At 36.9% G+C, this 13,856-nt stretch overlaps 1 protein-coding gene across 6 annotated transcripts in view; it reads right to left on the minus strand.

Moving 5' to 3' along the window:
• The window catches only part of map4k3a (mitogen-activated protein kinase kinase kinase kinase 3a), a 52,975-nt gene that overhangs the window by 22,994 nt on the left and 16,125 nt on the right, over positions 1-13,856 (minus strand). For 4 of the 6 annotated variants that reach the window (XM_043252256.1, XM_043252251.1, XM_043252253.1 and 1 more), the window contains exons 3-13: positions 7,529-7,619; positions 6,378-6,442; positions 4,183-4,238; positions 3,957-4,004; positions 3,328-3,370; positions 3,043-3,115; positions 2,496-2,627; positions 2,128-2,190; positions 1,659-1,740; positions 1,240-1,356; positions 639-713 (exon numbers count right to left, since the gene is read on the minus strand). In XM_043252256.1, coding sequence (XP_043108191.1) covers positions 639-713; positions 1,240-1,356; positions 1,659-1,740; positions 2,128-2,190; positions 2,496-2,627; positions 3,043-3,115; positions 3,328-3,370; positions 3,957-4,004; positions 4,183-4,238; positions 6,378-6,442; positions 7,529-7,619 — 845 coding nt within the window. The remainder of the gene's footprint in view (positions 1-638; positions 714-1,239; positions 1,357-1,658; positions 1,741-2,127; positions 2,191-2,495; positions 2,628-3,042; positions 3,116-3,327; positions 3,371-3,956; positions 4,005-4,182; positions 4,239-6,377; positions 6,443-7,528; positions 7,620-13,856) is intronic. The other 2 variants (XM_043252255.1, XM_043252252.1) reach the window with 1 other exon arrangement.

A 13,856-nucleotide genomic window follows, 5' to 3' on the forward strand; every position in this document is an offset into this window, starting at 1 on the left:
ATATTATACATATATTATATATAAATAAATAATAACAAAAACATCGCAATGGTGAAAAATTAATTTATGATTATTTTCAATTGTATTTATGGGTAAAATACGACCTTGACATGTTCTTGACAGATTTTCGTGAGATTCCACACAGTACTGAACATTATTTGCATTCAATGACGCAATAAATTTCTCTAAAAGCTCTTTGATGCTGATGTTCTGTTAAACCCTTGAAGCAAACCTCAGCACAAAGAGGCCAGACAAAAATCTGTTGTCAACGGATCCAAATCCAGCTTTTGAACTGAGCTTCCGCTTCAGAAACCGACCTCTTGAGGGATCAACACTCCGATCAAAAATCCGACAAGAATGCAAAACTTCCTAAAACATCCTTGGGCACACCTGCGCAACTCACACACACACACACACACACACTCACAAATTTTCACTCGCAACTACTTGAGCAAACAAGAAAACACACATCATGCACAAACATGTTTGTCTAGGTTACACTTTGAGCAAAAATGATCAAAAAAATAAACTACTGCATACTATAACAGACTATAAACGAACACAACACCAAATCAACATGTAGCCATCAACACTAATTAATCAAAACAGATGTTCACACGCATGCACACCCCCGATACCTTTCTGCGAGCTGCAAAGCGAAGGACTCTCCGGGAGAGAGGAGAGACTGGTAAAAACAACCCTCTGTATTTAAACTTCAAGAGCAGGAGAGGGGAAAATGAATAAGAGAGGAAGTGAGAATGAATGGATGCTTGGGGAAATGGGTAGAACAGGGAGAGTCGAAATGAAGGAAAACCATGTCCTTAAAAAAAGACTTCGTTCTCGCTGGGGGACTGTGAAAGAGGCCAAATTATTTCACAAATCTTTATCAGCAGAAGTAGCCCTGTAGCACAACAGGATGAGACGTCGGCGTGCAAACCTAACTTTAGAGATAATCGAAACGAATGACCGCCATTGCAACAACTATCACAGGCTAATAACGAAAAAAGCCAGCCACGGAGAAATATCACCTCGATAAAACGGTTGACATATATTGAATATAGAAACTCGAGGGGCTCGTCAAACTGACGTCCACACTCGTAGGATTTAGAGGCTAACGTGTCGGTTCCATCAGTTGGCGTTTTCTGGGCTCTGTTTGTGAATAATAGTCCCGAAGGGGCCGTCTTTCTTGAAGTGATAGCGGTGATAACGTTGAGGATCACACGGGGAGGTATACTGTACCTCCGGCTCTGGGTCGTCATCGTCCAGGTCTGTGTAAGATGAGTGGTCGGGGTTGTTCGCTTTATCCAGCAGCTCGATCGCCAAAATACGACTCAACGGCTGGGACACAAAGGGATGCTGAGGAGAAGATGGTTTAAATGGCAATGTAAACATTTCTTTGGAGGCATGACAATTGCTTTTTGTCTTAATATATCATTTAAAAAAATGCATTAATTAAATTTTTTTGAAAAATTATACAGTTAATAAAGTGATAAATTTGACTTCAAAACAAAGGTTAAAAAAATGCATTTAACAAACGTGATTTAAAACATGTTTTAGAAAATATTACGTGTGTGGTATTAAATTAAAAATATATTACTCCAAAATATAATTAATTATAAAACGTACTTCAGAAAGTATTACATAAAAACACCTCGTACCTGCAATAACTTGTCAGCTGATTGCCGTTTCTTTGGACTTTTTGTTAAAGCCAGCTTCACAAAAGTGTGGAAATTATTGGTCCTTCGGAACACAGAGAAGAGTCTCTATAAATCTCACGTGTAAAGAGCATTTCCACTGCAATGCCGCGCAGTTTGTTAGCTTAAAATGTAATTAACCTAATTTGATTTAACAGAGCTGCAAGGTAATGGAGAAAATCTATTCCGTAGATGACTTGCCCAGATTCTTAATCAGACAAGATAAGAGAATGTCAAGTCCAACCTTATTAAAATTCATAAAAGCAACCGTTTAGGGCAAATGAGAGTGCTTGGACCAAATTTCATAAGTGATTAATAAAATTAAGGAATCGGGGATATAAAACACAAACTAACACTGAAATCCCTCTTGGTATCCATGATTTTACACACCTAGGCAACCTAATAATTGCCTGAAAATGTAATTAGCACTTACCATTTAACTTTGTCTTTTAATTTGGGCGGTTGAAAGTTGCTTTTCGTCATCAGAAACAGAGCCCTGGAGAGACAAAAGTGGGTTAGCATTGAAACAAGCAAACCTAGCAAAGAAATACGGTCAATTAAAACATTTAACTATTGATATATTTCACCGGCCAGTGCGTCATGATTGATATGGTAGCTAAAGTTGGGAACCGAGAAGGTCTTATTCTGAAACATTGTGAAGTTATGAATAAGATGACTTTCATGACTGAACATTTGCAAAAATTATGTTTCACCAACTGTTATATATGGTATTTTTATAAGGATCTAAAAATCAGCCTCCTGTGAATTGGAACAGGTCCATAAAGCCGTTTAAGCTCTCACCTCATTGGATGAAGGTCAAACATGGGAGGCTGCAGTTCGGCTAGTTCAATGGCGGTGATGCCCACAGCCCAGATGTCACACAGGTGATTGTATCCTCCTTTCCTCTCCACGGCAGCCACCTCTGGAGCCATCCTGTTAGCATGGGTTACAGACACACCATCACTCATTCAAGAACATCTCATAGCTGACGTTAACATAAGATATGGAAAACTGTTAAATTATAAAAGATTCATTGTTTTTTCAAACACAACAGCTAAATCATTTGGATACCTGGAAAATAATGCGGAAAACAATATGAAAATAATGTGTGCTGTCAAATGAGGAATCGTGATTAATTGCATCTGAAATAAAAGTTTTTGATATTTTATATATATATATATATATATATATATATATATATATATATATATTGTCCTTAAGTGTGACAAATTAATTTTTTAAAAGAAAAACACACTCCAAAAGGCTAAGATAATATTCATAGTATTCACAAAAAAATATGCATTTTGATTATAATGTATTGTTTTTGTGGTATAATAAAGCTGTATACCAATAAGGAGTCCCAATGAAGGATTTTCTTTTAGCTAGAGTTGCCGTGATCTGTGCAGACACACCAAAATCAGCTGCGGAGGAAAAAGATAGAAAAGACCTTTACTACAATCACACAGGCAACTCGCATTTGAGTCGTGTACAACAGACGCTACTACGCGTCTAACTCTGTCTTATGAATTATGAAATCCGAGAGCTGCATAATCAACAGCGGATCAAATGTGACAATGCGAAACACAACGCTTTCTTAATGGTTTGAGCTCATAACAACCTGTCATTTTCTTACCTAACTTGACGTAACCATTGTCCGTCAATAAAATATTGGCACCCTATTTCAAATAGAAAAACAGCAAATAAAAACCACAGTAAGAGTAACACAACTATTATAAGACATTATTAAATATATCACTGGTAGATATGGGATAAAAATGTAAAAATGAATCTGACAGACCACAGAATCATATTTTTTTCTTTCTATAAAATTGCTCTTTCAACACCTGCTTTCATCTATGATCAGAGATGTAAAAGCAGCATCTGAGTCATACTAATTACATCTCCCTCTGGCCAGGTAACACATTTTCTCTTGCTTAACCAGTGATTTGGCTTTGGCTTCACTTTTTGGCTTCACCAAATCACAGTTAGAAGGTAAAAATAGCTTTACTTGAATATTTTTGTTTACTATTTTTGTAAACAGCTCTTAACTTTATTTAACAATTACCTATAAGTAATGGCTAACATTAGTTAATGCAATCTACAAATATGAATAAAAAAAAAAAACGGGTGTGAATAATTCAGTTTCCAAACAAAAATTAGGATGAAAAAAAACCAGGAGGAGGGTTTATGTGCTGTCATTTTTTTGTCGTTTGAATTGAATTAAACCAATCAACTCCTTTAATTTACATTAAACTAGAATACCTTTATGTCTCTGTGCATCTTTCCTTTGTTATGTAGGTAATATAAACCCTGAAAGACAAAAACGATCATTTTCATTCATAATCGTCTTAAAAACACATTTGCAAACTGTAATTTAGAGAATGGGGAGTATCTGTCATCATGTCTACCATTAAAAATTCAAAAGCAGTTTTCATGGTCACAGCAGATTGCTTTGGTTGTCAAAACAAAGTCCAGTAAAATGGCTTACCTGAAGGGTTTCTCTTGTTACATATGCTATCTGTGATTCTGTTAGCGGCCCAGTAACTGTGGAGACATATTTAGCGTGCGTTAGCAGTAATAACTAATCTAATAATAACTAATCCCCCCCCGACTACAAATTAAACGTCTCAACAATATAAAAGCTTGTGCACATCAGTTGAAAACTAAGGCATGAATAACTTCAGCATATCTGGCATAAGCTAAAACTCGTTTAAATCAAGAATATAATACAGATTGTTCTCATGCCACACTGAAAAAAAAATAAGAGTTTAACAAAAGCACCACTGATGGGTTTTATTCAGCAGACCAAGGATGAGATTATCAAGAAACAATGTGACTGATTACACATTCAACCTGAGGAAATATAGAGCCGAGTTATTCTACAACTTTATATGGGCTACTGATGAAAATAACAGGCTTGAAACTTTACTGAAGAAAATTCAAAAAGCGTCTGAGAATCTCATTTGCCTGTTCTTCAAAACAATGCAGTATGTTTGACGGTTCAGAGCCTCTGACACTTCAGCAGTGCAGTTAATCTCCTTTAAGTCAACAGAGACATTTATTGCTGATTAAAACGTCACAAAAACAGGAAATGTGCTAATGGGAAGGAGTGAATAATAAATGGGCTGAAGGAAGAGAGAGAGACTTAAATGATAAAACTGTCCATCCATTTGAAATGTGATGGCCAAGCGATGTCATCTGACAAAGAAAGATGTTTCTGCGCATTTCATGTTGAGTAAAAGATTTTTAAGTAAATTACACTACCCCTGAATTTTGCGGTTAGCCATTAATTTGATTACAGTAAAACTCAAAATGTGAAATACTGTTACAATAGTCTTCTCTAGTTTGTCGAACTTAAACGTGTAATTTAAAAGATACATTTTCGATCCTTCGGAAATTATTCTAATATGCCGATTTTCTGTCCATGAAAAGATTTCTTACTATCGATCTTGAAAACACTGATGCTGCTTTAATTTATTATAAATATTTTTTTTACATTTTGTTTTTCTCAGGAGAGAAATTTATTTTATTTATGATTATTAATGATTGATTTAATGTATCCTTGCTTAATAAAAGTATTTATTTCTTTAAAAAAAAGTGACCCCAAACTTTGAGCAATAGTGTATATAACCAATTCTCATTAGACGTATGAAAAGATTTATTTTTTTTTTCTTCCTCCATTTACATCCACAGGTGAAGCGTTCAACCATTCAGCCGAAATATGCAGTACGTCCACCGTTGTGCCTCACGATCCTTCTTCTTGATCATTTACTTGTTCATAGAGTTATTTAAAGACATGTTTGACCAAGCAGAACCTGATTCATGTCTTTTGTCTCTTTCTCTATCTGTTGCGTGTGGGAGGACTGGAGCCGGTCGGCCTCGGCTCTAATCAGGCCTTTGACCCTGTAGCTGAGAGCAACCATGGCAGCGGGGGGTTGATAACGTGGGATGTGGGGCTGGGTACTAAGCTAACACGTTAGCACCATAACACCATCTAAACCCCCACCCGACATGCACAGAGGCTCAGAGAGAAGAGCAGAACTGCCGACAGCTGCCGTGAAAATGAGCTCTAATGATCTGACAGGGCCACTCTACTGAGTTCTGCTAAATTTATCTCCTGGGAACATACAGAGAGACGCTTTCCAGCAATGTAAGAAAAGATTTGTATATTTAGGCCATCTGTCAAGAATCAAATTGTTAATTGGAAGAGAGGAAAGTCTATTTATGTAAAAACTGGCATCGGAAATGAAACGAACTTTGAAAACATTGGAGCTATCGTATCTACACTGTTTACGCTAGGATGAACGTTTGACCCAAAAATTTAAATTATGCGATTATTTACTCACTGTCATTGCATTTTCGATTTGCTCACGTGAAACACAAGGAGACATTTTAAACAATGTGCGATTTTCTAAAGTCGAACGGATCACTTTTAGATGCTCAAAAGCCTCATAGCAATATTTTGAATAAATGAAAGTGATGTTGAGTTTTACCAAAGCTATAAACTCTTACGGTTTTGAAAAACATAGGGATGAATAAATTATGACAATTTCATTTCTGGGTGAACTATTCCATTAAATAATGAATGGAAAGGAGATACTGCACTGCATCGAAACACTGACCACCGAGTGAGTTTGAGTTAGTGTTGCAGTTGATTGTTTACCTTTATATGGTGTATCTTACCGTGATATATGTCTTGCAGTGAACCTCCCCCACAGTATTCCATACATATCCATAATTTATCCCTCCTGAAAAGCCAGAGAAAGAAAAACACCAACAAATTATATTTCAATCGATGTGTCTTGAAATAGTCCCCTGGCAGCCCCAAAGGGAGAGTGAAAGGATGCACACTTTTCTGGGTCATGACACAGCAAGCTGGAGACAGAGTTATAAGTCACAAGCAACCTGCTTTTATCAAAAAACACCCTTCTCCATTTCTCTAAGCTGCCTTGCACTAACGTCTAGACTAATATTTAAGAGATATACTGTTGACCAGAGAGTTGCCCATAGCTAAGGACGATCAAAGTAATATCCCTGAAATAGAGAACTCAAGTGAAGTTTTAGATGCTAATTGCTTTTAGATTCAAACTTCAAAACAAGTCAAATAACTTGGGGACGATGCTTAAACAGCCGAGCTTCATTTTTTGCAGAAACCGCGAGACATTTTGTTTGTATTTTTGATGAATAAAATAACGTTATAAATGTCACATTCGATCAATTTAATGGTCAAATAATACAAAAAAAGCATTAATAATAAAAATACTAAAACCCTGAAACATTTTAACAGTAGTTAATTAGAAGTTATACTGACATATTACTGTATACGCTGCTGATTAGCCAATGTTCACCAAGAAATTACCTAGAAAAAACACATTTCACATTTATGCTTTTAAGTCTTCCAGAACATATTGCACCACAGACCTCCACTGTTGATGCATCAAATGTTAAAATCATTTTATCATCCATGGTGGGCTACGATGGTGTCACAACCACCAAACTTTAAGAAAACATCGTTTTGTCAATACTTGTCGCCCCCCATGATCAAATGAGTTCTACGCCCTTGTTTGATTCCTGAGATGATCTAGCTAGGTCTAAGCCTGGCCGCGAGGCACAGGTTGTACAATTAGCAGAAACAGAGGCGCTGCAGTCACAGCGGCTGTCCCTGCAGTGCAGCTGAGAGACTCAACCAACAGAGCGCGGTGTCAACTCAACGGCCTTAGACAGGAATAGGAACTGACAGAGCAGGAGGCGAGAGAGAGAGGGAAAGAAAGGGCAAGTGAAGAAGAGAGCCGAGAACAGTAAAAGTGTGGTCTGGAAAGTGGTCATTACTATACCTTAAGTAACTACCGAAATAGGCCACAATGTTAGAGTGCTTGCAGTCTTTCATCATAATTATTTCCTGCTGCACCACTGCGAAGTCCTCGCCTGTCGAGGGAACGCACAGAGAGATGGGGGACAAGGTGAGTGTGTAAACAAGACAAATTACCAGCAACAATACAATGAGTTACTCTTGACAGTTATTCAGCTATTTCATTCATGTCGGTCAAAAAAAAGTTGGACTCGTTATGGGATTATTTTCAGTATCATGTAAATACCCTGATATGTGAATGGAAAAGATTGTAGCATGGGACCGAGCCATTACAACCTGACACCTTTTTAGTAAGTTGTACTGTAAATAATAAAAACATAATATAAACAACTATATTTGATTACTTACAGTAATTTGTGTCACAGTAAAGTGTCACAAAATTTCAGTTATTAGTTTTAAACAGGTTTAAAATACACATATTACCGTGGCAATTTATAATGAATATATGAACTCAAACTATATATATTTACACACACACACACACACACACACACACACACACACACACACACACACACACACACACACACACAAATATACCAGCCAAAAATTTGGGATGAGAAAGATTGTAAAATATTTTTAAAGAACATTCTTATGCTCATCAAGAGCACATTTATTTGACCAAAAGAACAGAAAAAATTTTTAAAATATTAATATAACTGAAAATAATGAGTTTATTTTTTTTACTTTAAAATTTAATTCATTTCTGTGATGCAAAGTTGAATTTCCATCAGCCATTACTCCAGCCTAAAGTCTCACACGACCCTTCGGAAATCATTTGATATGGTTATTATAAGAAATATCCATTTTAGCAACAGTTGTGCCGCTAAACATTTTTTTGGAAACTGCAATACTTTTTTCACTGATGAATGAAAAGTTAAAAAGAGGAGCATTTATTAAAAACATAAATCTTTTATAACAATATAAAACTCTGCTTCACTTCTTATGCATTTAACACATCTTTGCTGAATAAAAGTTTGATTTTCTCACCAAAAATAAATAAATAAATAATAATAACTGACAATGAAGACTGGAGTAATGTTGATGAATATCCTGCTTCGCATAACAGGAATAATTTTAAAATGAAAATTTTTTAATTAAAAAGTAATCATTTGAATATATATATATGAACTAAAGTTAGATAATAAGTATTTCTGCAAGGCTGCCAGGACCCTGGCATTTCTGTGCAGTTGCTGAGGTGAAGCTAACACAAATTAAGAGACCACCAGCAATCGCTGTGATTTTTTTTCTATTGGATTTTCTTCGCATGGACGCTTAAGGCACTCATACAAATAAAAATACTTCACCTCTAGAATGCAGGGTAAGTACAACTCACTAAAACCATGCACTTGAAATGCATTGACCAAGTATGTGTTCGGATGAAGTACATCTTTACCCAAAGATGTTAGAGGTTTGCAATAGTGTTAGTGATGCAACACCTCTAAAAAGGCCGTTCCTAATGAAAATTGACAGCAAATGCTCATGAAATTTACATTACGAAGCACTGCATGCTTGTTTAATCATGCATAAGACGATAGAGGAGAGTCAGACGCTTATGTGTATAGTGCCTATACAGCACTGAGCTCTCTTTAACATTCAGAAAGCATCAGACTCTTAATGCATCACTGTGGTTTCCCCCTGACTGCTGATGGAGACTCGAGCTTCTCATAAACTTTCTTTCTCCCTCAAACCAATAATGCTGATTTGAAAGCTCATTTAAAAGCCAGGAGGTAGAGGAATGACCTTCTTCCTTCATATTTGTTATTGTAAAAGAAAAAGGAGGAGATGGAAAGACAAAAAGGGGAAAGTGAATATCTGACATGCATGTAACTTATTGGAAGTGATGTGATCTCAGCTGATGGGTGACACGAGAAGGCAATCACCCATAATGCTAGCGTGGGGGCTCCATCTGAGCTGACCTTGATCTCTGGCTTCGCCGTCTAAATGTGTGTGTGTGAGAGCATAGAGTGAGACGAGTAGGAAGAGAGAGGGACAGACAGATTATGAGAGATGGAAGAGAGAGCGGGAGAGAACAAAGTCACTTTGTTGTGACTGCTTGCTTAATGATGGAAGCTGCAGGCTCATTAAAAGTTTTTTTTTTAAGAGTTTTTCCTTGTTCTCTCCCACTGACACTAGCAACGCACTCCTCCTTTTACTCCCACATAGTGGGGCAGAGATAAATATTTTAGCTTGCGTAATTCACCATTAAATTGAACAGCCCGAGCTGGGTGCAGGCATCAATGATCGCATTTACAAGATGAAAGGTCACTTATTAGTGCGTTTACCCTTACAAAACAGTACAAAGTTGAACATTTCGGAAGCTAGCATGATTTTATTGCCATGGTATTCTGTGAGTATCATGTTAAATCTCCGGTATGTTAAAAACATGCACAATCACTGTAACTAGTACTGTAACTGTAAACTAGTTTTAAATGTATAGGTATTCATAAAATTGCCTTTTTGCAAAATCGGTTTAATTTAATTTATATATATATATATATATATATATATATATATATATATATACATTTGAGCAAAGTGGGTTTTTCTATTTCCATTCAGTGTTCAACTAGATTTGATTTTACAATGGTACCGTGTTAATGCAATGAAATAAAAAAAAAATGCAATTAATAAAATAAAATGCTTTTTCCAAGGACTGTGAGGTCAGCTTGTTTAAATTCAGGACCAATTCCAAGAAATCTTTTCGTTCCAAAGCCACAAACTCAAGGTAGGATAAGCTTTGAGACGTTCTGCATAATGTCCTTTGAGTGCAGGTCTGTGCAAAAGACATTTGCTCCCTGAGGGAAGTGTGAAGTCGCAGCAGCGGGGTCAGGTGACACGCACTTCCTGCCGGGGCAAGTGATCCAGAGAGCGTTCCACAGAGGCAGTGACATTTCCCTGCGCATATGGGGCAGATAGCTGCGAGAGACAGCAGGAGGTACTGCCTCTTACCTCCTTCAGGGAAAACGGAAGCTGCGAGCCTACTATTCACAGAGTGTAGGTTGCAGCAATTCCCATCTCCGAGTAGGAAACATGCTAATTGAAGCGAACTTCTTAGTCAGGGTCTGTTGGGCAGAACGGCCGGCTTCAAGGCAGAGCAGGTCCCGCTGAGCAGCAGTTACATCAATATTGCTAGCATATATATGCGCTACTTGTTGTAATGTGGGTTATATACTTTAGTGTTTTAGATGGAGGAAAGTGTCCATTGATTTGAGAATGTACAGTTAAAAAAAAAAAAAAAAAAAAAAATTAAATTAAATTCTTGGCTGTCTTAAGCTTAAGCCTGTCTAGAGGTCTGGTAAAGTTCCCAAACAAATTCCATTACTTTACATGGACACAAGCAGGCAAAGCGGCAGATTCCTGAAGAAAATGAACAGCGATATAACTGTACGATTTTTCTCCGCGCACCACCATGAGTGACAAAAACAAAAGAAAGAGTGGGCTTGTTTTTCTACTAAATTAAGACTAATTAGACAATAAATAGACTCCAAATGCACGGTAACAACATCGCAAGCATCCATGAGCTCTGGGATCATATAGTTTACTCAGATCAAAAGACGTCTGAGCAAAGCGTGACTGTCTATTTCAATTTTTCAAGTTCAACAAGTTCAAAACTGCGCAAGGTATTAAAGACAGATAAAACAGACTGTAAAAACTACAGTGAAATTGCTTGATAAGCAAAGTTTCACAATGCTTTTCATTGCTGGTCAAGGTAAGGTATTATGGGAGAGGTTTTGTCATAATTTAAAGAATTTGAATGGACTAAAATGTGGAAAATGGTTTCATTTTTCAAGAAGAAAAAGACTACAATACGATGGTTCACATTAGTTAAAGCATTAACTTAATTGATGCATTAATGCGAATAATTTAAACCCAACTGAAAAACGACTTGAATCTTTATTCGATAAAACATTGAACATTAAACTTAAATAACACAACACTAAAATACTGTGTTATTAAAGTGAAAAATTGTTTATTCAGGCATCGTCTACGAGTTATTACAGGTACATACTGTACAAGAGGGTAACTCTTCTAGCTTTTGTTTACAAACCACCGTGAATCAGAATTTTTGGCTGCAAACAACACTATGTGGTGCGACGAACACGGCCGCGGTTTTGCTCAAAGGAAACAAAAATCTGAGTAATAAACAATTCTGAATAAATTTTTTTAAGCATGTCATCGCACACAGAAATGGGACAAGTTTGCGCTGTTGGGCATGTTTGTAGGTGTTGGATAGCAAGAGAGACTGTCAGGGAGAGACGCTCAACTGTCACTCCACTAGACGTGCGTGTCAGCGCGCATATGTGTGTGTGTGTGTGTGTGTGCAGGGCTAACAGCACCGCTGATGTGACAGAATGTGATGTAAGTGTTAAAGTGGCAAAGTATGCACAGGGATTAAATAAGCTTGATTGGTATGAGCGTTACATTTACTGTAGGTCTGATTTCCCATCACCCGTTTAACAGGATCCTGTCCCTATTAGCGTGTCCCAAACGGCTGTGTTTTCAGACTAACTTTGCATCCTTATTAAAACATGCCCTCATCAGATGGCAAGTGCTTTATGAAGATGAAAGTGATCGTATTGCTTTTCAAGCTTGACAATTTTGACTGTTCTACGTAAGCAACTTTAAAATGAAGCCACTGAATTAGGGTATAAATGTAAAATCATTTTTAAGACAGCATTCACTCCAAATTTACTCAACACGCAATTTCATATTTGACAATCAAATTTTGAATGGCTCAAAAGTTGGGGGAGGCAGGATTTTCATTTCTTTTCTACACTTTTTAATTTCATTAATTTTCGGCCATGATGATCCATCAGAAATGATTTTAATATTCTGAATTGGTGCTGAAGAAGCACTTCTTATGATTACTAACGTTAAAAACGGCGGTGCTTAATTGTGTAAAAAACCATGACGCATGTTTCTCCAGAATAAGATTTATTAAATTAAATACTGACTCTCCGTATCACCTTTGATTAATTTAACGCATAACAAAATATGCATTTCTTTCAGAAAATCTAAATCTTACTGACAACTCTTGAATGGTAGTGCATTTTGGCACAAGCTGCTAATGCTAGTGAAAATCAGATAAAAATAGAAATAAAAATGTTTGCAATATAAGAAATGAAATAGCACATATCTCAAAGTATGAAAACAAATGTGAATATCTACAGTTTAGAAAAACTTAAAAAAATAATAAAAGTAGTAATGTTTACAATTATTTTTTTAGTTTTTTTAAAAGGTTAAATGGTATCAGTAAATTCTAAGAAGGGCATAAAGACATTATTCAATCTGCACATGTAGATTATTCTATCATAAACTTACTATAACCATTAACATCTTCAAAATATTGGCCAATAAATTTTCCTCATCAGAATAATGGACTATCAATTACTTTTTCAAAGGAAAATGTAAGAATAAAAGCTTGTTCTGATCACTGTTCTGGTCACTTTGCTTAATAATAGCTGACAAGCCATTGAAAATACATTATCTTGTGCCTGAATAAATCTTCCAAGAGGAAAGGTTTTGCATACTGGTCCCTGTCCCAATCAATCGCATTTTGGAGAACCGTTTAGTTTTGTAAGTCTGTAAATCTAATCCGTGTTTTCCCACAGTAAGACTTTGGACCCACTTTTCCCTAATATCGTGCGTGCATCAGCAGTATGTTTTCTAAAGCTCTTTGTTGACAGTGAACCAGCTGCACCTGCCGTAATGAAAGTCTCGATACTGCGCACCAACACAGTATCCAACGCATGCATTAAACACGCACACATCTAACTCTGAAGGGACTCTGGGCTCTGGCACTCTCCCCTCCCATTACAGCAAGTGACATTTCTGAGGGCCGCCGACCTCCGAGCCCATGCATTTTAAATGAATGCCCTGCACGCCTGCAGTGCCTCGCTGCTCCCAGCCGGCTAATACCAGACCCACCTTCACTCCTGCACCTCCTATTCCCTTTACATGCCTTACGGGAATCAGAGCCAACGAAGACCCAGCATGCAAACGCACACACACCTGATGTCACTCTGAATAGCGGCAGAACACCGTCCTGTCCTTTCAATATCAAATTAAAAGATGAAATACGGGCAGAGTCTCAAAATCTGCGCTGAATATATTTGAGACAATCTTTTAAACTGGAAACGCATCTACAGCGGCCAAACATGCTATTTAGATAGCTATCTGACTAGTTTCCATCCAGTTTTCACGCTGTTTTGTTATCGACAAAGAGATTTTATGTTTGCGAAACTTGCTTTCTCCAGCCTGTTTCCATCCAACTGGCCTTTACCAAACAA

This window comes from Puntigrus tetrazona, chromosome 11 (assembly GCF_018831695.1).
Source record: "Puntigrus tetrazona isolate hp1 chromosome 11, ASM1883169v1, whole genome shotgun sequence".
Taxonomy (NCBI): domain Eukaryota; kingdom Metazoa; phylum Chordata; class Actinopteri; order Cypriniformes; family Cyprinidae; genus Puntigrus; species Puntigrus tetrazona.